The sequence below is a fragment of the Oncorhynchus keta genome, chromosome 32 (assembly GCF_023373465.1).
Source record: "Oncorhynchus keta strain PuntledgeMale-10-30-2019 chromosome 32, Oket_V2, whole genome shotgun sequence".
NCBI lineage: Eukaryota > Metazoa > Chordata > Actinopteri > Salmoniformes > Salmonidae > Oncorhynchus > Oncorhynchus keta.
This window is the reverse complement of record NC_068452.1, coordinates 33,090,283-33,117,782: the sequence shown is the minus strand read 5'-3', so window position 1 is coordinate 33,117,782 and position 27,500 is coordinate 33,090,283. Positions and strand designations below refer to the sequence as shown.

The 27,500-nt window shown below is 41.9% G+C and overlaps 1 protein-coding gene across 1 annotated transcript in view; it reads left to right on the top strand.

Moving 5' to 3' along the window:
• LOC118380119 (SH3 and multiple ankyrin repeat domains protein 1-like) overlaps positions 1-27,500 on the top strand; it is a 136,541-nt gene that overhangs the window by 77,377 nt on the left and 31,664 nt on the right. The window contains exons 3-7 of the mRNA XM_052491460.1: positions 20,324-20,527; positions 23,796-23,867; positions 24,362-24,470; positions 25,218-25,372; positions 25,786-25,953. Of these exons, the coding sequence (XP_052347420.1) occupies positions 20,324-20,527; positions 23,796-23,867; positions 24,362-24,470; positions 25,218-25,372; positions 25,786-25,953 (708 nt within the window). The remainder of the gene's footprint in view (positions 1-20,323; positions 20,528-23,795; positions 23,868-24,361; positions 24,471-25,217; positions 25,373-25,785; positions 25,954-27,500) is intronic.

The window sequence follows — 27,500 nt, the reverse complement described above, 5'->3', positions numbered from 1 at the left end:
CCCACCTAGACAAACAGAAACCAGTGACATGTCAATATCCCCCACCTAGACAAACAAAAACCAGTGACATGTCAATCTCCCCACCTAGACAACCAGAAACCAGTAACATGTCAATCTCTCCCCACCTAGACAAACAGAAACCAGTGACATGTCAATATCCCCACCTAGACAAACAGAAACCAGTAACATGTCAATCTCTCCCCACCTAGACAAACAGAAACCAGTGACATGTCAATATCCCCCACTAGACAAACAGAAACCAGTGACATGTCAATCTACCCACCTAGACAAACAGAAACCAGTGACATGTCAATCTCCCCCACCTAGACAAACAGAAACCAGGGACATGTCAATCTCCCCACCTAGACAAACAGAAACCAGGGACATGTCAATATCCCCCACCTAGACAAACAGAAACCAGTGACATGTCAATATCCCCCACCTAGACAAACAGAAACCAGTGACATGTCAATCTCCCCACCTAGACAAACAGAAACCAGTGACATGTCAATATCCCCCACCTAGACAAACAGAAACCAGGGACATGTCAATCTCCCCACCTAGACAAAGAGAAACCAGTGAAATGTCAATCTCCCCCACCTAGACAAACAGAAACCAGGGACATGTCAATATCCCCCACCTAGACAAACAGAAACCAGGGACATGTCAATCTCCCCACCTAGACAAAGATAAACCAGTGAAATGTCAATCTCCCCACCTAGACAAACAGAAACCAGTGACATGTCAATCTCCCCACCTAGACAAACAGAAACCAGTGACATGTCAATCTCCCCACCTAGACAAACAGAAACCAGTGACATGTCAATCTACCCACCTAGACAAACAGAAACCAGTGACATGTCAATCTCCCCACCTAGACAAACAGAAACCAGGGACATGTCAATATCCCCCACCTAGACAAACAGAAACCAGGGACATGTCAATATCCCCCACCTAGACAAACAGAAACCAGTGACATGTCAATCTCTCCCCACCTAGACAAACAGAAACCAGTGACATGTCAATCTCTCCCCACCTAGACAAACAGAAACCAGTGACATGCCAATCTCTCCCCACCTAGACAAAGATAAACCAGTGAAATGTTAATCTCCCCACCTAGACAAACAGAAACCAGTGACATGTCAATCTACCCACCTAGACAAACAGAAACCAGTGACATGTCAATCTCCCCACCTAGACAAACAGAAACCAGGGACATGTCAATATCCCCCACCTAGACAAACAGAAACCAGGGACATGTCAATATCCCCCACCTAGACAAACAGAAACCAGTGACATGTCAATCTCTCCCCACCTAGACAAACAGAAACCAGTGACATGTCAATCTCTCCCCACCTAGACAAACAGAAACCAGTGACATGCCAATCTCTCCCCACCTAGACAAACAGAAACTAGTGACAATCCAGGATGTCAATCCAGGATGCTCTGTCTCGCTGTCTCTCTCTCTTTCTTTCTCTCTCTCTCTCTCTCTCTCTCTGTCTCTCTCTCAGATGAGTATCAGGACCTAATGGATCATGAATCATTTGATTGTGCTGTAAATTGAATTACTAAGAGCAGAGAGATTGGGGACTGTGTAGAGTGTGGTGAGATACATGCTACATGAAAGCCGATGTTCTTTTTACTCAACCACACACAACCACTTTACAAACAAGGGAACTCCGAATGTGAACATATGTGTGTAGTACTGTGTATTACTGTATTCTGTGGATCTCCTGCTGTTACTTGTTCCCTCACTCCGCTGTGTATGTGAACAGTGAGAAGCATGCTGGGGAATTGGTTACCCAAGATCCTTTCTCTTTGTCTTCTGGAAGGAACATGTACAGTATTTTGACATGATCTAAGATAACCAATTCTACAGTTAGTGCTGCCACGTTATGGTCAGTGACACCACATTACTTCTAAATGTTGCTGAGGAGTAGGGCAATATCCTGTCCTCTATTTCTCCTCTCTCCTGACCTCCCTCCATCTCATATCGTCCTTCTCTCTCCTTTTGTCTTTCACACCGTCCCTTCACCCTCCCTACCTCACTTTTTCCCATCTCTCTCTCTCTTCTCCTCTCATCTCCTTCTCTCCTATCTCATTCTCTCCTGTGCAGTGGGATAATATGTTTGTATAAACTCAGTGTATTAGGCCTGTTCTACATGTCAGCTAATTTGCTCTCAATAAACTCTAATTGCTGGTTAATTGTATTGTAATGAGATCATGGAGAGACGGGCAGCAGCTCATAAACACAACTGTTATGAATTGAGGATTTCCACAACTGGCTAAGAAGTGCCCACATACCCCCTGATATATATTTACCTACACATACAGTATATAGTACATCTATACACAGTCATCTTACCTGCTGTATAAACATAGTATCATCCCATTGACATACATTTAGAGTAGACCAACAACTGTAAGCCTTGTAAGGGCCTCCTCAGTGCTCAGCCAGAGGTGAAGAGGGGCCCAGATAAGAGAGGCAGAGCCAGATAAGAGGGTGAAGAGAGGAGAGGAGAGGACAGGGGATGGAAGGAGGGGGCTGAAAGGAATGTGGAAAGGAGGGCTGTGTGACTGTGAGGTAGCTAGAGAGGGGGAACATAGCAAATAGATGGGAAAGAGGTAGTGAGAGAGATAGAGAGAGAGAGAAAGAGAGAAAGAGCGTCACAGAGGTCAGGATCAGATCAGCTCCTGCATTTTTCAGCATTTTCTTTAAAAAAAGATAGATTAAGAGTCAGATAAACTTTGATTTTTTGTCTGGAACACATACTGGATTTTACCCTCTACAACATAACCCCTACTTCAAATCAAAACTTAAAACCTACAACCTGATTTTGGACGGAATTACGGAATCACCTGGAAGGTTCACAACTACCAAGGATTTTTACTCTATACAGCAAATTCTCTGGAAAACAACAGAAACCTGAAAACACCATCCAACCTGGAACTGAGTGAGTAATGCTTAGGCTGAAACTATATCTTATTTCCAAAAGCCAAGAAGAAAAATACACAACATTACTTTATAAGGACTGAATTCTAACATAATTCTGCCAAGCTTGATACAGCTTCAACTAGCACTGACGTGTCAAGTGAGAGGTGTCAAAGCCCATTAGCCCAACAATGGCAGGAGAGTCACACAGTCTACCCCAACCAAATGGAGAGGCCTTAGAAGCTCCCTCCCGCTGTTCAGAGGCAATTAAAATACAGTATCCTTTGAATGTAAAGAATGAGAAGTCAAGAAAATATTACAAAATGAAGCTCCTTATGGAAAATCAAGAGACACTTTTTGCTGACTATTACAAAAATGGGAACATCAGCAACCTTATCTTCCACACAAACCATCCCCTGGCATGGCACAGTGCTATATTAGCACACTACCCCTCTGTTACGAGAGCGGGGATTAACGAGGGGTGGAAACTCAGAATACTTGATAACGAGGACTCTGAGTCAAGTAATATAAATATCTATAAGTCCGGAACAGTGATCGTACAAAGTAACCACAAACAGTTTCAGCTGGACTTTCACCTAATCAAATAATTAGCCCAACAGGAGAAGCTCTCCCTTGATAAAGATACCCCCACCCCGAGCGGGTCAAACCAGACCTCTTCATTATGTAACACCACAGACGAGCAACCCCCAGCGGAGAGTCAACCTCCCAGCACGGACTACCACTCCCTCATTGAAATGAAGGACAAATTCACCCAGCTGGAGGTAAGACAGGTGGAGCTGGAACAGCAGGTGATTACACTTCAGTCAGCACAGACCCAGACAACAGTCCAGCACAACAACACCCCTTAACCAGACCCGGAGAGCTGGAGGTGGACAGAGACATATCTGCACTCTGGACTGTGGTGAGACAACTTCAACAGGAGAAAGAGCAGAATCAGGAGAAGAACAGAGCATTAGAGGAGAGGATCAGACTGCTGGTGGAGGAGAGGTTGAGGGGAATGGAGGAGAGGGTGAGGGGGACGGAGGAGAGGTTGAGGGGGACGGCGTGTGACAGAGAACAACCCACTAGAGAGGTGGCCACCCCCACAGAGAAGCCAGCAGAACAGCCCACCCCAGCACCTGACAAAAGTTTCGACACCACAGCAGAACAGTCCACACCAGACCCTGACCATAGAGTCGACACCACAGCAGAACAGACAAATGAAGAACCACAAGCCCAGCGGCTCTCACCCCCTCTGAGCACCCACCCTGTCAGCCACCCTGATAGCCCTTCTGACAACCCCCTCACACCCACTGAGGACAAACACAAGACACAGATTGTAATACTTATGGACTCAAATGGGAAATATATAGAAGAAAAAAAACTTTTTCCCAAACATAGTGTCTAAACTCTGGTGTCCAAACACCCAGCGTGCCCTCGACCTTCTGTCTGAGGACCAACTAGGTTCACCCAGCCACATAATAATACACACAGGCACAAACGACCTGAGAGCACAGCAGGAAAGGGTGGCAACAGCACTGAAGGGAGTGATTGAAAAGGCTTCTTCTACTTTCCCCAACGCACAAGTGGTTATCTCCACCCTGCTACCACGAAAAGACTTCCACCCTGCCACAATACAGCGGGTAAACGCAAGTATTTCCCGTGACTGTGCCTCAAAACCAAATGTTTTCCTGGCCCACCACTCCACCCTGGACTTGAACAGCCTCTATGACCAGGTCCACCTCTACAAGGCAGCAGTGCCCACCTTTGCCAGGACCCTAAAGGACATCGCTCTCAAACGTATCCCCAACACTTCACACAGGAGCAACAGATCAATAGACTCCCCACCCAGACCAGCGAGACACCCTCCCAGACCTGCAGGACCCCCCTGGACCTACACATAGAGGACCCACGCCAAGAGGAATTACATCCAGACCACAGTACACCCAGACACATCCACACCCCCACCCCAACCAATCAACACCCCCCCACGTCAACCATGCCCACACCCCATTTAGGCCCCCTCAGATCAGACCTATGCCACTCCTGCCCACCCCATGCACCCCACCCCCGCAAAGAGGGCCTCAACATGGAAGCCACACATACGCCCAGGTAGTGAGCGGGCAAACAGTCCCAACCCCCACTCTCACACTCGCCCAAGCCAATAGCATGTACCAGATGCTCAGCAGGCTCTGCTCACACTTACTGGCCTGAGGCCAAACCACACGACCAACAACATTGGACATTCTATGGAACAAAAAGCCTTCACTATATCATCCTGGAATATCCAAGGCCTGAGGTCATCTGCCTTTGGCCTAAAGAGCAGAAACCCGGACTTCACCAAAGAAATCGGTAATACAGACATTGTCATCCTGCAAGAAACCTGGTATAGAGGAGACGGACCCACTGGTTGCCCTCTAGGTTACAGAGAGCTGGTAGTCCCATCCACCAAACTACCAGGTGTGAAACAGGGAAGGGACTCAGGGGGTATGCTAATTTGGTATAGAGCAGACCTAACTCACTCCATTAAATTAATCAAAACAGGAACATTCTACATTTGGCTAGAAATTCAAAAGGAAATTATCCTAACAGAGAAAAATCTCCTCCTGTGTGCTACCTATATCCCCCCACTAGAATCCCCATATTTTAATGAAGACAGCTTCTCCATCCTGGAGGGCGAAATCAATCATTTCCAGGCCCAGGGACATGTACTAGTCTGTGGCGACCTAAATGCCAGAACCGGACAAGAACCTGACACCCTCAGCACACAGGGGGACAAACATCTGCCTGGAGGTGACAGCATCCCCTCCCACATATGCCCCCCTAGGCACAACTATGACAACATAACCAACAAAAACGGGTCACAACTCCTGCAGCTCTGTCGCACGCTGGGTATGTACATAGTCAACGGTAGGCTTCGAGGGGACTCCTATGGTAGGTACACCTATAGCTCATCTCTTGGCAGTAGTACTGTAGACTACTTTATCACTGACCTCAACCCAGAATCTCTCAGAGCGTTCACAGTCAGTCCACTAACACCCCTATCAGACCACAGCAAAATCACAGTCTACTTAAACAGAGCAATACTCAACCATGAGGCATCAAAGCCAAAGGAACTGAGTAACATTAAGAAATGCTATAGGTGGAAGGAATGCAGTTTGGAAACCTACCAAAAAACAATTAGGCAACAACAAATTCAATCCCTTTTAGACAATTTCCTGGGTAAAACGTTCCACTGTAATAGTGAAGGTGTAAACTTGGCAGTAGAAAATCTTAACAGTATATTTGACCTCTCAGCTTCCCTATCAAATCTAAAAATCTCAAATAGAAAACCGAAGAAAATTAACAATAATGACAAATGGTTTGATGAGGAATGCAAAAATCTAAGAAAGAAATTGAGAAACCTGTCCAACCAAAAACATAGAGACCCGGAAAACCTGAGTCTACGCCTTCACTATGGTGAATCACTAAAACAATACAGAAATACACTACGGAAAAAGAAGGAACAGCATGTCAGAAATCAGCTCAATGCAATTGAAGAATCCATAGACTCTAACCACTTCTGGGAAAATTGGAAAACACTAAACAAACAACAACACGAAGAATTATCTATCCAAAATGGAGATGTATGGGTAAACCACTTCTCCAATCTTTTTGGTTCTATAACAAAGAACAAAGAGCAAAAACATATACATGATCAAATACAGATCTTAGAATCAACTATTAAAGACTACCAGAACCCACTGGATTCTCCAATTACATTGAATGAGTTACAGGACAAAATAAAAACCCTCCAACCCAAAAAGGCCTGTGGTGTCGATGGTATCCTCAATGAAATGATCAAATATACAGACAACAAATTCCAATTGGCTATACTAAAACTCTTTAACATCATACTTAGCTCTGGCATCTTCCCCAATATTTGGAACCAAGGACTGATCACCCCAATCCACAAAAGTGGAGACAAATTTGACCCCAATAACTACCGTGGAATATGTGTCAACAGTAACCTTGGGAAAATCCTCTGCATTATTATTAACAGCAGACTCGTACATTTCCTCAATGAAAACAATGTACTGAGCAAATGTCAAATTGGCTTTTTACCAAATTACCGTACAACAGACCATGTATTCACCCTGCACACCTTAATTGACAACCAAACAAACCAAAACAAAGGCAAAGTCTTCTCATGCTTTGTTGATTTCAAAAAAGCCTTCGACTCAATTTGGCATGAGGGTCTGCTATACAAACTGATGGAAAGTGGTGTTGGGGGTAAAACATATGACATTATAAAATCCATGAGCTGCACTTCCTAACCTCCTGCCCAATGTATGACCATATTAGAGAGACATATTTCCCCCAGATCACACAGATCCACAAAGAATTCGAAAACATATCCAATTTTGAAAAACTCCCATATCTACTGGGTGAAATTCCACAGTGTGCCATCACAGCAGCAAGATTTGTGACCTGTTGCCACGAGAAAAGGGCAACCAGTGAAGAACAAACACCATTGTAAATACAACCCATATTTATGCTTATTTATTTTATCTTGTGTCCTTTAATTATTTGTACATTGTATATATATATATATATATATATATATATATATATATATATATATATATATATATATATATATATATATATATATATATAATATGACATTTGTAATGTCTTTACTGTTTTGAAACTGTTGTATGTGTAATGTTTACTGTTCATTTTTGTTGTTTTTCACTTTATATATTCACTTTGTATGTTGTCTACCTCACTTGCTTTGGCAATGTTAACACATGTTTCCCATGCCAATAAAGCCCTTGAATTGAATTGAATTGAATTGAGATAGAGAGAGGCCAAAGGAGAAAGGGAGAGAGAAATTGACTTAAACTTAGTGGGAGAGAGGGGGTGGTTATTTCCCCATAGTTCTCATTAAAGGCTGCTAATCCCCCTGCACTTGCCTGCAGAAATGGGCCGGAGGGTAGGAGAGAGAGAGAGAGAGAGAATGAAGAAAGAAAGGAAGGTAGGAATGAGAGAGAGAGGGAGGCCCATACTATAGTCTGCAGAGATAACGAATGTCAGCACAGATACAAGAAGATGGAGAAAGAGTAACATGGACAAAGATATAATAAATCAATAGAGTGAGTGAGTGAGTGAGTGAGTGAGTGAGTGAGTGAGTGAGTGAGTGAGTGAGTGAGTGAGTGAGTGAGTGAGTGAGTGAGTGAGTGAGTGAGAGGGGGTGGGGGTGAAATCCCACTCCTTACAAAATATTTTAAGAAAGTTGAAGCTCATTTACTGCATTTCTGTATAATTTAAAAACTCTAAATTGCAATTTGGAGAACAGCAAAAACAAGCAAAAAGGACCCAACCATTATTGCCTGAGTTGCTCTAGCTTCATTCACCTCAGTCCATCTACAAACATATAGCCTATTAGCAATACAGTTAGCCGCATTAACTCATCTACAAACATATAGCCTATTAGCAATACAGTTAGCCTCATTAACTCATCTACAAACATACAGCCTATTAGCAATACAGTTAGCCTCATTAACTCATCTACAAACATATAGCCTATTAGCAATACAGTTAGCCGCATTAACTCATCTACAAACATATAGCCTATTAGCAATTACAGTTAGCCTCATTAACTCATCTACAAACATATAGCCTATTAGCAATACAGTTAGCCTCATTAACTCATCTACAAACATATAGCCTATTAGCAATACAGTTAGCCTCATTAACTAATCTACAAACATACAGCCTATTAGCAATACAGTTAGCCTCATTAACTTATCTACAAACATATAGCCTATTAGCAATACAGTTAGCCGCATTAACTCATCTACAAACATATAGCCTATTAGCAATACAGTTAGCCTCATTAACTAATCTACAAACATATAGCCTATTAGCAATACAGTTAGCCTCATTAACTCATCTACAAACATATAGCCTATTAGCAATACAGTTAGCCTCATTAACTCATCTACAAACATATAGCCTATTAGCAATACAGTTAGCCGCATTAACTCATCTACAAACATACAGCCTATTAGCAATACAGTTAGCCACATTAACTCATCTACAAACATACAGCCTATTAGCAATACAGTTAGCCGCATTAACTCATCTACAAACATACAGCCTATTAGCAATACAGTTAGCCACATTAACTCATCTACAAACATACAGCCTATTAGCAATACAGTTAGCCACATTAACTCATCTACAAACATACAGCCTATTAGCAATACAGTTAGCCGCATTAACTCATCTACAAACATATAGCCTATTAGCAATACAGTTAGCCTCATTAACTCATCTACAAACATACAGCCTATTAGCAATACAGTTAGCCGCATTAACTCATCTACAAACATACAGCCTATTAGCAATACAGTTAGCCGCATTAACTCATCTACAAACATATAGCCTATTAGCAATACAGTTAGCCGCATTAACTCATCTACAAACATATAGCCTATTAGCAATACAGTCAGCCTCATTAACTCATCTACAAACATACAGCCTATTAGCAATACAGTTAGCCGCATTAACTCATCTACAAACATATAGCCTATTAGCAATACAGTTAGCCGCATTAACTCATCTACAAACATACAGCCTATTAGCAATACAGTTAGCCGCATTAACTCATCTACAAACATATAGCCTATTAGCAATACAGTTAGCCGCATTAACTCATCTACAAACATACAGCCTATTAGCAATACAGTTAGCCTCATTAACTCATCTACAAACATATAGCCTATTAGCAATACAGTTAGCCTCATTAACTCATCTACAAACATACAGCCTATTAGCAATACAGTTAGCCGCATTAACTCACATTAATTCAGCACCGGGATTAAAAACATACAGAGGGATCTGTTAGCAGAAAAAGTACTTTATTAGCAAATGGTAAACAGATTTACAGAATTTTTGTTGTAGTAATTTCCTGCAATTCTACACATTTGCCATGACTTATACCATGTTAATATGATATCTCAGTGACTTACAAAATCAATGGGGTCCCTTTGGAGGTCAGGGCCCCTGGGGAAGTGCCCTGCATGCCCGGTTGGTAATTCAACCATGATTACTTTAGATGGCTGGCTAGACTAAGTAGATTAATTTACCAATCTAAAAAACGTTAACAGATATGCACTAATTGAGTGACTGTGAGTGTGGGAGGAAAACTGCTGATGAACAACCACGTTTTGAAATGTCACCTTGTGTATTCTACTATTCTAATTCTCAACAGTAAGTAGAGACCACGACCGAGTTCCCAAAATATATATTTTTCAAATTCTGAAAAATTGCAAAGATCCGGACCTCAGTGTCTTCATATGTAGCTACGGACCTGACTGCAATATGAGTGTAAAAGAGAGATGTGACAGTCAATATGTAAGCTGCCTCAACCTATAGCTAGTTGTTAGTCAATAATACTGAATCAATAACAGTAAGTCAGAACCAGTCAGACTCAGGAGCAGAGATGGTCTTCCTCTCTGTTAGAAGTCTGTAAAGAGTTAGTCTGGAGTGTAGGGCTCATGACAGAGTTTAATGAGTCATTTCAACCAATCAGTAGGTATATGTAGGTAGGTATATGGGTATATCAGTAGGTAATATAGGTATATCAGTATATCAGTAGGTATATATAGGTATATCAGTAGGTATATCAGTAGGTATATATAGGTATATCAGTCGGTATATATAGGTTTATCAGTAGGTATATCAGTAGGTATATATAGGTATATCAGTAGGTATATGTAGGTAGGTATATAGGTATATCAGTAGGTAATATAGGTATATCAGTATATCAGTAGGTATATATAGGTATATCTGTAGGTATATCAGTAGGTATATATAGGTATATCAGTCGGTATATATAGGTTTATCAGTAGGTATATATAGGTATATCAGTAGGTAGGTATATAGGTATATCAGTAGGTATAAATAGGTATATCAGTAGGTATATGTAGGTAGGTATATAGGTATATCAGTAGGTATATATAGGTATATCAGTAGGTATATGTAGGTAGATATATAGGTATATCAGTAGGTATATGTAGGTAGGTATATAGGCATATCAGTAGGTATATATAGGTATATCAGTAGGTATATGTAGGTAGGTATATAGGTATATCAGTAGGTATATGTAGGTATATCAGTAGGTATATATAGGTATATCAGTAGGTATATATAGGTATATATAGGTATATGAGTAGGTATATAGGTATGTCAGTAGGTATATGTAGGTAGGTATATAGGTATATCAGTAGGTATATGTAGGTAGGTATATATAGGTATATCAGTAGGGTGTATATACAGCTATATATAGGTATATCAGTAGGTATACATAGGTATATCAGTAGGTATATAAAGGTATATCAGTAGGTATATAGATATATCAGTAGGTATATAGGTATATCAGTAGGTATATGTAGATAGGTATATAGGTATATCAGTAGGTATATGTAGGTAGGTATATAGGTATATCAGTAGGTATATATAGGTATATCAGTAGGTATATATAGGTATATATAGGTGTATCAGTAGGGTGTATATATAGGTATATATAGGTATATCAGTAGGTATACATAGGTATATCAGTAGGTATATATCAAATCAAATCAAATGTTATTTGTCACATACACATGGTTAGCAGATGTTGATGCGAGGGTAGCGAAATGCTTGTGCTTCTAGTTCCGACAATGCAGTAATAACCAACAAGTAATCTAACTAACAATTCCAAAACTACTGTCTTATACACAGTGTAAGGGGATAAATAATATGTACATAAAGATATATGAATGAGTGACGGTACAGAGCAGCATAGGCAAGATCGAGTACAGTATATACATATGAGATGAGTATGTAAACAAAGTGGCATAGTTAAAGTGGCTAGTGATACATGTATTACATAAGGATGCAGTAGATGATATAGAGTACAGTATATACGTATACATATGAGATGAATAATGTAGGGTATATAAACATTATAGTGATATATTTGACATCATTTCCCATCAATTCCCATTATTAAAGTGGCTGGAGTTGAGTCAGTGTGTTGGCAGCAGCCACTCAATGTTAGTGGTGGCTGTTTAACAGTCTGATGGCCTTGAGATAGAAGCTGTTTTTCAGTCTCTCGGTCCCAGCTTTGATGCACCTGTACTGACCTCGCCTTGATAGCGGGGTGAACAGGCAGTGGCTCGGGTGGTTGTTGTCCTTGAGGATCTTTATGGCCTTCCTGTAACATCGGGTGGTGTAGGTGTCCTGGAGGGCAGGTAGTTTGCCCCCGGTGATGCGCTGTGCAGACCTCACTACCCTCTGGAGAGCCTTACGGTTGAGGGCGGAGCAGTTGCCGTACCAGGCGGTGATACAGCCCGCCAGGATGCTCTCGATTGTGCATCTGTAGAAGTTTGTGAGTGCTTTTGGTGACAAGCCAAATTTCTTCAGCCTCCTGAGGTTGAAGAGGTGCTGCTGCGCCTTCTTCACGATGCTGTCTGTGTGGGTGGACCAATTCAGTTTGTCTGTGATGTGTATGCCGAGGAACTTAAAACGTACTACCCTCTCCACTACTGTTCCATCGATGTGGATAGGGGGGTGTTCCCTCTGCTGTTTCCTGAAGTCCACAATCATCTCCTTAGTTTTGTTGACGTTGAGTGTGAGGTTATTTTCCTGACACCACACTCCGAGGGCCCTCACCTCCTCCCTGTAGGCCGTCTCGTCGTTGTTGGTAATCAAGTCTACCACTGTTGTGTCGTCCGCAAACTTGATGATTGAGTTGGAGGCGTGCGTGGCCACGCAGTCGTGGGTGAACAAGGAGTACAGGAGAGGGCTCAGAACGCACCCTTGTGGGGCCCCAGTGTTGAGGATCAGCGGGGTGGAGATGTTGTTGCCTACCCTCACCACCTGGGGGCGGCCTGTTAGGAAGTCCAGTACCCAGTTGCACAGGGCGGGGTCGAGACCCAGGGTCTCGAGCTTGATGACGAGCTTGGAGGGCATTCTCACATAGGTATTCCTCTTGTCCAGATGGGTTAGGGCAGTGTGCAGTGTGGTTGAGATTGCATCGTCTGTGGACCTATTTGGGCAGTAAGCAAATTGGAGTGGGTCTAGGGTGTCAGGTAGGGTGGAGGTGATATGGTCCTTGACTAGTCTCTCAAAGCACTTCATGATGACGGAAGTGAGTGCTACGGGGCGGTAGTCGTTTAGCTCAGTTACCTTAGCTTTCTTGGGAACAGGAACAATGGTGGCCCTCTTGAAGCATGTGGGAACAGCAGACTGGTATAGGGATTGATTTAATATGTCCGTAAACACACCGGCCAGCTGGTCTGCGCATGCTCTGAGGGCGCGGCTGGGGATGCCGTCTGGGCCTGCAGCCTTGCGAGGGTTAACACGTTTAAATGTTTTACTCACCTCGGCTGCAGTGAAGGAGAGTCCGCATGTTTTCGTTGCAGGCCGTGTCAGTGGCACTGTATTGTCCTCAAAGCGGGCAAAACAATTATTTTGTCTACCTGGGAGCAAGACATCCTGGCCCGTGACTGGGCTGGTTTTCTTCTTGTAGTCCGTGATTGACTGTAGACCCTGCCACATACCTCTTGTGTCTGAGCCGTTGAATTGAGATTCTTCTACTTTTTCTCTATACTGACGCTTAGCATGTTTGATAGCCTTGCGGAGGGAATAGCTGCACTGTTTGTTTTCGGTCATGTTACCAGTCACCTTGCCCTGATTAAAAGCAGTGGTTCGCGCCTTCAGTTTCACGCGAATGCTGCCATCAATCCACGGTTTCTGGTTAGGGAATGTTTTAATCGTTGCTATGGGAACGACATCTTCAACGCACGTTCTAATGAACTCGTACACCGAATCAGCGTATTCGTCAATGTTGTTATCTGACACAATACGAAACATATCCCAGTCCACGTGATGGAAGCAGTCTTAGGTATATATATAGGTATATCAGTTGGTATATATAGGTATATCAGTAAGTATATAGGTATATCAGTAGGTATATAGGTATATCAGTAGGTATATGTAGGTAGGTATATAGGTATATCAGTAGGTATATATAGGTATATGTGTAGGTATATATAGGTATATCAGTAGGTATATGTAGGTAGGTATATAGGTATATCAGAAGGTATATATAGGTATATCAGTAGGTATATATAGGTATATCAGTAGGTATATGTAGGTAGGTATATAGGTATATCAGTAGGTATATATAGGTATATATAGGTATATCAGTAGGTATATAGGTATATCAGTAGGTATATAGGTATATCAGTAGGTATATATAGGTATATCAGTAGATATATATAGGTATATCAGTAGGTATGTCTGTAGGTATATCAGTAGGTATACCAGTAGGTATATGCAGGTAGGTATATCAGTAGGTATATGTAGGTAGGTATATAGGTATATCAGTTGGTATATTTAGGTATATCAGTAGGTATATATAGGTATATCAGTAGGTATATGTAGGTGGGTATATCAGTAGGTATATATAGGTATATCAGTAGGTATATGTAGGTAGGTATATAAGTATATCAGTAGGTATATAAGTATATCAGTAGGTATATAGGTATATCAGTAGGTATATATAGGTATATCAGTAGATATATATAGGTATATCAGTAGGTATGTCTGTAGGTATATCAGTAGGTATATCAGTAGGTATATGCAGGTAGGTATATCAGTAGGTATATGTAGGTAGGTATATAGGTATATCAGTTGGTATATCAGTAGGTATATGTAGGTAGGTATATCAGTAGGTATATGTAGGTAGGTATATAGGTATATCAGTAGGTATATAAGTAGGTATATGTAGGTAGGTATATCAGTAGGTATATGTAGGTAGGTATATAGGTATATCAGTAGATATATCAGTAGGTATATTTAGGTATATCAGTAGGTATATGTAGGTGGGTATATCAGTAGGTATATATAGGTATATCAGTAGGTATATGTAGGTAGGTATATAAGTATATCAGTAGGTATATATAGGTATATCAGTAGGTATATAGGTATATCAGTAGGTATATAGGTATATCAGTAGGTATATATAGGTATATCAGTAGATATATATAGGTATATCAGTAGGTATGTCTGTAGGTATATCAGTAGGTATACCAGTAGGTATATGCAGGTAGGTATATCAGTAGGTATATGTAGGTAGGTATATAGGTATATCAGTTGGTATATCAGTAGGTATATGTAGGTAGGTATATCAGTAGGTATATGTAGGTAGGTATATAGGTATATCAGTAGGTATATAAGTAGGTATATGTAGGTAGGTATATCAGTAGGTATATGTAGGTAGGAATATAGGTATATCAGTAGGTATATGTAGGTAGGTATATCAGTAGGTATATGTAGGTAGGTATATCAGTAGGTATATGTAGGTAGGTATATCAGTAGGTATATGTAGGTAGGTATATCAGTAGGTATATGTAGGTAGGTATATCGGTATATCAGTAGGTATATCAGTAGGTATATGTAGGTAGGTATATCAGTAGGTATATGTAGGTAGGTATATAGGTATATCAGTAGGTATATCAGTAGGTATATGTAGGTAGGTATATAGGTATATCAGTAGGTATATGTAGGTAGGTATATCAGTAGGTATATGTAGGTAGATATATCAGTAGGTATATAGGTATATCAGTTGGTATATAGGTATATCAGTAGGTATATAGGTATATCAGTTGGTATATAGGTATATCAGTAGGTATATAGGTATATCAGTTGGTATATAGGTATATCAGTAGGTATATAGGTATATCAGTTGGTATATAGGTATATCAGTAGGTATATAGGTATATCAGTAGGTATATCAGTAGGTATATGTAGGTAGGTATATCAGTAGGTATATGTAGGTAGGTATATAGGTATATCAGTAGGTATATAGGTATATCAGTAGGTATATGTATGTAGGTATATCAGTAGGTATATGTAGGTAGGTATATAGGTATATCAGTAGGTATATAGGTATATCAGTAGGTATATAGGTATATCAGTAGGTATATAGGTATATCAGTAGGTATATAGGTATATCAGTTGGTATATAGGTATATCAGTAGGTATATGTAGGTAGGTATATCAGTAGGTATATGTAGGTAGGTATATAGGTATATCAGTAGGTATATAGGTATATCAGTAGGTATATAGGTATATCAGTAGGTATATAGGTATATCAGTAGGTATATCAGTAGGTATATGTAGGTAGGTATATCAGTAGGTATATGTAGGTAGGTATATAGGTATATCAGTAGGTATATGTAGGTAGGCATATCAGTAGGTATATGTAGGTAGGTATATATGTATATCAGTAGGTATATAGGTATATCAGTAGGTATATAGGTATATCAGTAGGTATATAGGTATATCAGTAGGTATATAGGTATATCAGTAGGTATATAGGTATATCAGTAGGTATATAGGTATATCAGTAGGTATATAGGTATATCAGTTGGTATATAGGTATATCAGTAGGTATATAGGTATATCAGTAGGTATATCAGTAGGTATATGTAGGTAGGTATATCAGTAGGTATATGTAGGTAGGTATATAGGTATATCAGTAGGTATATAGGTATATCAGTAGGTATATGTATGTAGGTATATCAGTAGGTATATGTAGGTAGGTATATAGGTATATCAGTAGGTATATAGGTATATCAGTAGGTATATAGGTATATCAGTAGGTATATAGGTATATCAGTAGGTATATAGGTATATCAGTTGGTATATAGGTATATCAGTAGGTATATGTAGGTAGGTATATCAGTAGGTATATGTAGGTAGGTATATAGGTATATCAGTAGGTATATAGGTATATCAGTAGGTATATAGGTATATCAGTAGGTATATAGGTATATCAGTAGGTATATAGGTATATCAGTAGGTATATCAGTAGGTATATGTAGGTAGGTATATAGGTATATCAGTAGGTATATAGGTATATCAGTAGGTATATGTAGGTATATCAGTAGGTATATGTAGGTAGGTATATATGTATATCAGTAGGTATATAGGTATATCAGTAGGTATATAGGTATATCAGTAGGTATATAGGTATATCAGTAGGTATATAGGTATATCAGTAGGTATATAGGTATATCAGTAGGTATATAGGTATATCAGTTGGTATATAGGTATATCAGTAGGTATATAGGTATATCAGTAGGTATATAGGTATATCAGTAGGTATATCAGTAGGTATATGTAGGTAGGTATATAGGTATATCAGTAGGTATATCAGTAGGTATATGTAGGTAGGTATATTAGTAGGTATATGTAGGTAGGTATATCAGTAGGTATATGTAGGTAGGTATATCAGTAGGTATATGTAGGTAGGTATATCAGTAGGTATATAGGTATATCAGTTGGTATATAGGTATATCAGTAGGTATATAGGTATATCAGTTGGTATATAGGTATATCAGTAGGTATATAGGTATATCAGTTGGTATATAGGTATATCAGTAGGTATATAGGTATATCAGTTGGTATATAGGTATATCAGTAGGTATATAGGTATATCAGTAGGTATATCAGTAGGTATATACTTGTAGGTAGGTATATCAGTAGGTATATGTAGGTAGGTATATAGGTATATCAGTAGGTATATAGGTATATCAGTAGGTATATGTATGTAGGTATATCAGTAGGTATATGTAGGTAGGTATATAGGTATATCAGTAGGTATATAGGTATATCAGTAGGTATATAGGTATATCAGTAGGTATATAGGTATATCAGTAGGTATATAGGTATATCAGTTGGTATATAGGTATATCAGTAGGTATATGTAGGTAGGTATATCAGTAGGTATATGTAGGTAGGTATATAGGTATATCAGTAGGTATATAGGTATATCAGTAGGTATATAGGTATATCAGTAGGTATATAGGTATATCAGTAGGTATATCAGTAGGTATATGTAGGTAGGTATATCAGTAGGTATATGTAGGTAGGTATATAGGTATATCAGTAGGTATATAGGTATATCAGTAGGTATATAGGTATATCAGTAGGTATATAGGTATATCAGTAGGTATATAGGTATATCAGTAGGTATATAGGTATATCAGTTGGTATATAGGTATATCAGTAGGTATATAGGTATATCAGTAGGTATATAGGTATATCAGTAGGTATATAGGTATATCAGTTGGTATATAGGTATATCAGTTGGTATATAGGTATATCAGTTGGTATATAGGTATATCAGTAGGTATATAGGTATATCAGTAGGTATATAGGTATATCAGTTGGTATATAGGTATATCAGTAGGTATATATAGGTATATCAGTTGGTATATAGGTATATCAGTAGGTATATAGGTATATCAGTTGGTATATAGGTATATCATTAGGTATATAGGTATATCAGTTGGTATATAGGTATATCAGTAGGTATATAGGTATATCAGTAGGTATATCAGTAGGTATATGTAGGTAGGTATATCAGTAGGTATATGTAGGTAGGTATATAGGTATATCAGTAGGTATATCAGTAGGTATATGTAGGTAGGTATATCAGTAGGTATATCAGTAGGTATATGTAGGTAGGTATATCAGTTGGTATATAGGTATATCAGTTGGTATATATCCACCTGTTCCTCTTCTCCCACCTGCTTCGGTGTTGAACAGAACCTCTCCTGTCTTAATCAAATGCCCCTAAGATTAACTGCAGAATTAAAATGTACAGTATATGTAAAATCTTTATGTAAAATGTATGTATATGAAGTAGAAAAGCTGTAAATAACAAAGAAGACGTGTCCTCTGAAGAAGGTGGTGAGTGGGTTAATAAAACATTTAAAAAATGTAAAAGCAGAATTACAGTAATTATACAAAGAGTGTCATAATAATTGAAACAATAATGATGGTGATTATGGGAATATTCTTCATTCATTATGCTGTATTGATAAACTTTCTCCTCCTCCTCAATGATCTCAGATTATATTTAGCTTCCCTAGCTTGCATTCTGTTTGCGTGTGTGTTTTTTGAAGGGACTGAGTGCTAATTCTAGTGTGTGATTGAATGTACATGTTGGTGCAGTATGTCAGCGTGTGTGTAAGAAACGATCTATTGCATGCTGACACACCTACTCCCTTTCAATGTCTCTCTTTCTCCATCTCTCTTTTTCTCTCACTCCCTCCCTCCCTCTCTATATCCCTCCCTCTCTCCCTCTCTCATACATAAACCCTTTCCTCCCCCTGACTCCACCTCTCTCGTTCTCCGTCTCACTGTAAAACACACATACACACAGGCACGGGCACTCTCTCACTTTATCCCATAGTTCCCCATCTCCAAGGGAACACAGGATTGTCTCTATGGCAACAAGGAGCTTGCTCCACTAATGAACTGGTTGCCATAGTGATTCGGTTGGCTGTGCACAAACCCAGACTGAATAAAAGAGAGGGAGAGAGACATTTTACACCTCTGCACAGTATTCCATGCTCACTCTCCCTCTCCCTCCCTCCCTCCCTCAAACACACACACACACACACACACACACACACACACACACACACACACACACACACACACACACACACACACACACACACACACACACACACACACACACACACACACACACACACAGCCTTTCAGACAGAGAGAGTGTGTGAGACAGTCTGTGAGGGGGAGATTAAGACAGAAAGAGAGAGTTAAACACGTTAGTGAGATGTATTGAGCCGTGGAGCATACATCCATGCATGCAGAAGCAGCAAGCGAGAGATCCAGCTGCTCTCCAGAAGGACCAATCACACAGCTGCTTCAAGGTCAGGGGAATGGCCTGCTCTACCTCAGCCTCAGCCCAGACTCACACCAGAGAGAGAGAAAGAGAGGAAGACTGTTTGATTCATGATCTACAGAAACAGACGTGGATCCAATGCTAACTGTGCGTATATGATACAGCACAATCAAATATTCTATTAATCTCACCATAAAGGAGCCATAAAGGAGCTCACTGGCCATTCATATCTCCTTACTGTATCAAACCATACACATCACTGGTCCCTGTGGTGGACTCACAAACTCTCCCTAGTGGTTCAGAATGGTAATAACAGCAGTACTGCAGCGAGGAGCGGTTCTCCACTTCTGACAGACACACTAATACTGCACCAGGACCCTTCCCTTAGTCTAGACTGTTAAATTGCTGTTACTTTTCTACTTTACAGTTCAATGCTTTCCTTTTCCTCACTTTTCTTCTTTAGTGTTTTCATCTAAACCCCAACTACCCCTTCCTCTCTCCACCCTCTATCTCTTCTCTATAAGCACCACCATTGAACACGCTCTCTCCTCTCTCTCCCTCTCTCTCTCTCTCTCTCTCCCTCTCTCTCTCCCTCTCTCTCTCCCCTTCTCTCCCCGTCTCCTCTGCAGAAGTGTTTGCGGTTCAACCCGGATGCGACCGTTTGGAAGGCCAAGCAGCAGGTGCTATGTTCTCTGACCGATTCGTTGCGGGATGTGTTGAACTACGGCTTGTTCCAACCAGCCACCGAAGGCCATGACGCCAAGTTCCTGGAGGAGGAGAAGATGCTGAGAGAGTACCCACAATCCTTTGAGAAGGGGGTACCATATCTGGAGGTATATACAGCCTGGATGTAAGGTTACACTGTAAGGTTACTCTCACTCTGTTGGTTACTCTGTAATGTTACTCTCACTCTGTGGGTTACTCTGTAAGGTTACTCTGTAGGGTTACACTGTAAGGTTACTCTCACTCTTTGGGCTACACTGTAAGGTTACTCTCACTCTTAGGGCTACACTGTAAGGTTACTCTCACTCTTTGGGCTACACTGTAAGGTTACTCTCACTCTGTGGGTTACTCTGTAAGGTTACTCTGTTAGGTTACTCTGTGGGTTACACTGTAAGGTTACTCTGTAGGTTTACACTGTAATGTTACTCTCACTCTGTAAGGTTACTCTCACTCTTTGGGCTACACTGTAAGGTTACTCTCACTCTTAGGGCTACACTGTAAGGTTACTCTCACTCTTTGGGCTACACTGTAAGGTTACTCTCACTCTTAGGGCTACACTGTAAGGTTACTCTCACTCTGTGGGTTACTCTGTAAGGTTACTCTGTTAGGTTACTCTGTGGGTTACACTGTAAGGTTACTCTGTAGGTTTACACTGTAATGTTACTCTCACTCTGTAAGGTTACTCTCACTCTTTGGGCTACACTGTAAGGTTACTCTCACTCTTAGGGCTACACTGTAACGTTACTCTCACTCTTTGGGCTACACTGTAAGGTTACTCTCACTCTTAGGGCTACACTGTAAGGTTACTCTCACTCTGTGGGTTACTCTGTAAGGTTACTCTGTTAGGTTACTCTGTGGGTTACACTGTAAGGTTACTCTGTAGAGTTACACTGTAAGGTTACTCTCAATCTGTAAGGTTACTCTCACTCTTTGGGCTACACTGTAAGATTACTCTCACTCTTAGGGCTACACTGTAAGGTTACTCTCACTCTTTGGGCTACACTGTAAGGTTACTCTCACTCTTAGGGCTACACTGTATAGTTACTCTCACTCTGTGGGTTACTCTGTAAGGTCACTCTGTGGGGATACTCTGTTACGTTACTCTGTGGGTTACTCTGTAAGGTTACTCTGTGGGCTACACTGTAAGGTTACTCTCACTCTGTGGGTTACTCTGTAAGGTTACTCTGTACGGTTACTCTCACTCTGTAAGGTTACTCTGTGGGTTACTCTGTAAGGTTACACTGTAAGGTTACTCTGTGGGTTACTCTGTAAGGTTACTCTGTAAGGTTACTCTCTAAGGTTACACTGTAAGGTTACTCTGTACGGTTACTCTCACTCTGTAAGGTTACTCTGTGGGTTACTCTGTAAGGTTACACTGTAAGGTTACTCTGTGGGTTACTCTGTAAGGTTACTCTGTGGGCTACACTGTAAGGTTACTCTCACTCTGTGGGTTACTCTGTGGGTTACTCTGTAAGGTTACTCTGTAGGGTTACTTTCGCTCTGTGGGTTACTCTGTAAGGTTACTCTGTACGGTTACTCTCACTCTGTAAGGTTACTCTGTGGGTTACTCTGTGGGTTACTCTGTAAGGTTACTCTGTAAGGTTACTCTCTAAGGTTACACTGTAAGGTTACTCTGTATGGTTACTCTGTAAGGTTACACTGTAAGGTTACTCTGTGGGCTACACTGTAAGGTTACTCTGTAAGGTTACTCTGTGGGCTACACTGTAAGGTTACACTGTAAGGTTACTCTGTGGGCTACACTGTAATGTTACACTGTAAGGCTACTCTGTACAGTTACTCTGTGGGTTACTCTGTAAGGTTACTCTGTAAGGTTCTCTCTAAGGTTACACTGTAAGGTTACTCTGTATGGTTACTCTGTAAGGTTCCTCTGTGGGCTACACTGTAAGGTTACACTGTAAGGTTACTCTGTGGGCTACTCTCACTCTGTGGGCTACACTGTAAGGTTACTCTGTAAGGTTACTCTGTGGGCTACACTGTAAGGTTACTCTGTGGGCTACACTGTAAGGTTACACTGTAAGGCTACTCTGTACAGTTACTCTGTGGGTTACTCTGTAAGGTTACTCTGTGGGTTACTCTGTAAGGTTACTCTGTAAGGTTACTCTCTAAGGTTACACTGTAAGGTTACTCTGTATGGTTACTCTGTAAGGTTACACTGTAAGGTTACTCTGTGGGCTACACTGTAAGGTTACTCTGTAAGGTTACTCTGTGGGCTACACTGTAAGGTTACACTGTAAGGTTACTCTGTGGGCTACACTGTAATGTTACACTGTAAGGCTACTCTGTACAGTTACTCTGTGGGTTACTCTGTAAGGTTACTCTGTAAGGTTCTCTCTAAGGTTACACTGTAAGGTTACTCTGTATGGTTACTCTGTAAGGTTCCTCTGTGGGCTACACTGTAAGGTTACACTGTAAGGTTACTCTGTGGGCTACTCTCACTCTGTGGGCTACACTGTAAGGTTACTCTGTAAGGTTACTCTGTGGGCTACACTGTAAGGTTACTCTGTGGGCTACACTGTAAGGTTACACTGTAAGGCTACTCTGTACAGTTACTCTGTGGGTTACTATGTAAGGTTACTCTGTGGGTTACTCCGTGGGCTACACTGTAAGGTTACTCTGTAAGGTTACTCTGTGGGCTACACTGTAAGGTTACTCTGTAAGGTTACTCTGGGCTACACTGTAAGGTTCCTCTGTAAGGTTACTCTGGAAGTTTACTCTGCAAGGTTACTCTGTGGCCTACACTGTAAGGTTACTCTGTAAGGTTACTCTGTACGGTTACTCTGTGGGCTACACTGTAAGGTTATTCTGTAAGGTTACTCTGTAAGGTTACTCTGTGGGCTACACTGTAAGGTTACTCTGTAAGGTTACTCTGTGGGCTACACTGTAAGGTTATTCTGTACAGTTACTCTGTGGGCTACACTGTAAGGTTACTCTGTAAGGTTACTCTGTGGGCTACTCTCACTCTGTGGGTTACTCTGTAAGGTTACTCTGTGGGCTACTCTCACTCTGTGGCTAGAAACTAGTGCAAACCTGTGCCGTTTCTTTCTTTTTTCGTTGAGAGAGTAGGACGAGGAGAAGGATGGAAGTTACAGGTAAACTAGATACAGCATCATTTTGCAATACATCTGCAGGCTCCATCATGCGGATCTAGGCCAAAAGCTGAGAGAATTGAGGACAAAAGGCCTTCCAGTCAGGATTAACTCTCTCTCTCTCTCTCTCTCTAACTCTCTCTCTCTCTCTCTCTCTAACTCTCTCTCTCTCTCTCTCTCTCTCTCTCTCTCTCTCTCTCTCTCTCTCTCTCTCTCTCTCTCTCTCTCTCTCTCTCTCTCTCTCTCTCTCTCTCTCTCTCTCTCTCTCTAGTTTCGTTATAAGACCAGAGTGTACAAACAGACCAATCTAGATGAGAAACAGCTGGCTAAACTGCACACTAAGGTACTGGTTGTCTGTTTCTAAGGGTGTGGCACAATTTGAATTGTGGGTATAAGTGTGTGTAGCATGCATTGGTGCAGTATGAAGGTGTATGTGTTGGCGCGAGTGTGTGTGTATGTGTGTGCATACTTATGCGTGTGTGTGTGGGTGTGTGCACTCTTTGCTGTCAGTGTGTGTACACGCCTTGTATGTCTGTGTTAGCTGTGCTGTGCGGCAGACACAGCACAGTGTGGCAGACAACTCCAGTATTAATGTGTCAACTCTGCTCTCTGTGGAACGCAGTGCTGGCACACTCTTAGAAAAAAGTGTTCCAAAAGGTTCTTTGGCTTTCCCTATTGGAGAACCCTTCTTGGTTCCAGGTAGAACCCTTTTGGTTCCAGGTAGAACCCTTGAACCGAAAAGGGTTCTTCAAAGGGTTCTCCTATGGGGACAGCCAAAGAACACTTTTAGGTTCTGCAGTCCCCTCATCTCTCTCTATCCCTTCATGCCTCTCATAGGCCAGTCTAAAGAAGTTCATGGACTATATCCAAAGTGGCTCTGTGGACAAGATGGCCAAGTTCTTGGACAAAGGGCTTGACCCCAACTACCAGGACCCTGACACGGGAGGTGAGACGCTGTCTGTCTGTCTGTCTGTCTGTCTGTCTGTCTGTCTGTCTGTCTGTCTGTCTGTCTGTCTGTCTGTCTGTCTGTCTGTGTTGTCCCTGATACCTTGACCCCCTAAGAAATCCTTCTTAGTGACCCATAACATTTGTGGGGCATATGGCCACTGTATATTTAGCATCCTAGAGATCATTTCCAGACCCTTCAGCCATACAACCTGTCATCTAGCTAGCAAACTGTTCATATCCAAGTTGAATTAGCTAACAGCCAAGATAGCTGTGGGAGCTATGGCTAATGGCTGTCCTCTGTAACCCCGACCTGAAAACCCCAAAATACTCTCTCCAACTCTGAATCACACTTACCCAAAGCTCTATCTATCTAACACTTTATTAAAGATAATTATAATAAGCAAAGGAGACAGTTAGTTTGAGTCTCATTTAAGATAATATAACGAGGTGGGAGACAGGCAGCTACTGTTAGCAGTTTTGGGTGTGCTGCAACAATCCTCTCACACAACAGAGCCTGCTGTCGCTGGGAGTGTGAAGTGCACTTCCACCTGGCAACACCAGGGGGCAGCAGAGAGCTCTACATCTGCCACTATCAGATAAGGGATACCGTACTACTACAGTAGACTAGAGTGACATGATGCTGTGATGTTCATGTCATAACTCCATGGCCCCACTCCTGTCTGCCTGATTAAATATATGAGCCCCTCCGTCCCGCCATTGCTCCATCTCTCTCTCTCCTCTGTAGAAACCCCCCTGACGTTGGCGGTGCAATGTGAGCCGGGGGGAGGGGAGGCCATACGGGGGCTGGTGCTGGGAGGGGCTCATCTTGATTTCAGGTCCAAGGACGGACTCACACCTCTACACAAGGCTGTCCGCAGCCACTGCCACACAGCCTTGCTGGTAAACACACACACACACACCTCCTTACACTCACATCCATGGATTAAAGGAGCATGTATGGACCCACTGTGCATAGTGTCTTGTATTGAGATACAGTCATGATGTTGTTATAATGATATCGCATATGTTATAGTGATATTCAGCTAATCGTTTAATAAAAACGTTCGTAAAGGGTTTTTTGGCTTTCCCCAAAGGAGAACCCTTTTTGGTTCCATGTAGAACACTGTGGAAAGGATGCTACAAGGAACTCAAAAGGGTTCAATCTGGAACCAAAAGGGTTCTACCTGGAACTAAAAAGGGTTATTTAGAGGGTTCCCCCTTACGGGGACAGCCGAAGAAACCTTTTAGGTTCTAGATAGCACCTTTTTTTCTAAGAGTGTAAGTATGTGTGTCTACCTGGTGTGTCCCTATAGACCTTGCTGTCTCTGGGTGCGTCTCCAGACTATAAGGACCGGCGGGGGCTGACTCCGCTCTACCACACTGTGCTGACAGGGGGCGACACCTCCTGCTGTGAGACCCTGCTCCACCACCGCGCCAAGCTGGGTGTCAGGGACGAGAACGGCTGGGATGAGACACACCAGGTAGGTTGAGGTGTAGGTGTGTGTTTTTTTCTGTGGGGTTTAGTCTGTGTTCAAGTGTCAATGTCCATTAGCGTTTCACTGTGTTTGTGTGTATATAGGTTTGTGTGTCAGTGTGTAAATGTCATCTCTATATTTATGTTATCCATTCATGTCATGGTACGCCTCCCTTACCCTGATGAGTCTCTCCTGCTACTCACCCCCCTGTACCCCTCTAACCCATGATGAGGCCCATCTCTCATCTCCCTGTACCCTCTAACCCATGATGAGGCCCGTCTCTCATCTCCCTGTACCCTCTAACCCATGATGAGGCCCGTCTCTCATCACCCTGTACCCTCTAACCCATGATGAGGCCCGTCTCTCATCCCCATTTACGCTCTAACCCATGATGAGGCCCGTCTCTCATCTCCCTGTACCCCTCTAACCCATGATGAGGCCCGTCTCTCACCCCCCTGTACCCCTCTAACCCATGATGAGGCCCGTCTCTCATCCCCCTGTACCCTCTAACCCATGATGAGGCCCGTCTCTCACCCCCCTGTACCCTCTAACCCATGATGAGGCCCGTCTCTCATCCCCATTTACGCTCTAACCCATGATGAGACCCGTCTCTCATCCCCATTTACGCTCTAACCCATGATGAGGCCCGTCTCTCATCCCCATTTACGCTCTAACCCATGATGAGACCCGTCTCTCATCTCCCTGTACCCCTCTAACCCATGATGAGGCCCGTCTCTCATCTCCCTGTACCCTCTAACCCATGATGAGGCCCGTCTCTCACCCCCCTGTACCCTCTAACCCATGATGAGGCCCGTCTCTCATCCCCCTTTACCCTCTAACCCATGATGAGGCCCGTCTCTCATCTCCCTGTACCCTCTAACCCATGATGAGGCCCGTCTCTCATCCTCCTGTACCCTTTAACCCATGATGAGGCCCGTCTCTCATCCCCCTGTCACTCCATAGCTCAGGTATGAAGAGGACAGCAGATAGAACCCTGGAGACACACAGGTACTGTACTAACTTCCCCTCCATTTCAACATTCTTTCCATCCTTTCATCATTATGTCTGTGTGTATTTGTGCTGTTGTCGTTGAGCGTTGTCATTGTGTATCTATGTGCATATCTATGTGCGTATCTGTGTGTGAGTGGCTCGGTAAGTGTGTATTCTCGCTGTTTTCTGATGTGTGTGTGTTGTTCCTGTTTCTCTCTCCTTTTGACAATGTATAACCCCCCTCTTTCTCCACTCTTTATTTCCTTGATCTCTATCTTTCTCCATATCCCTCTTCATTCATTTTTATTTTCTTTACCTTTGATTGCCTGTCATCCCCACCCCCCTCTCTCTCTCTCTCTTTCTATCTCTCTCTCTCCCCACCCCTCTCTCTCTCTCTCTTTCTATCTCTCTCTCTCCCCACCCCTCTCTCTCTCTCTCTTTCTATCTCTCTCTCTCCCCACCCCTCTCTCTCTCTCTCTTTCTATCTCTCTCTCTCCCCACCCCTCTCTCTCTCTCTCTTTCTATCTCTCTCTCTCCCCACCCCTCTCTCTCTCTCTCTTTCT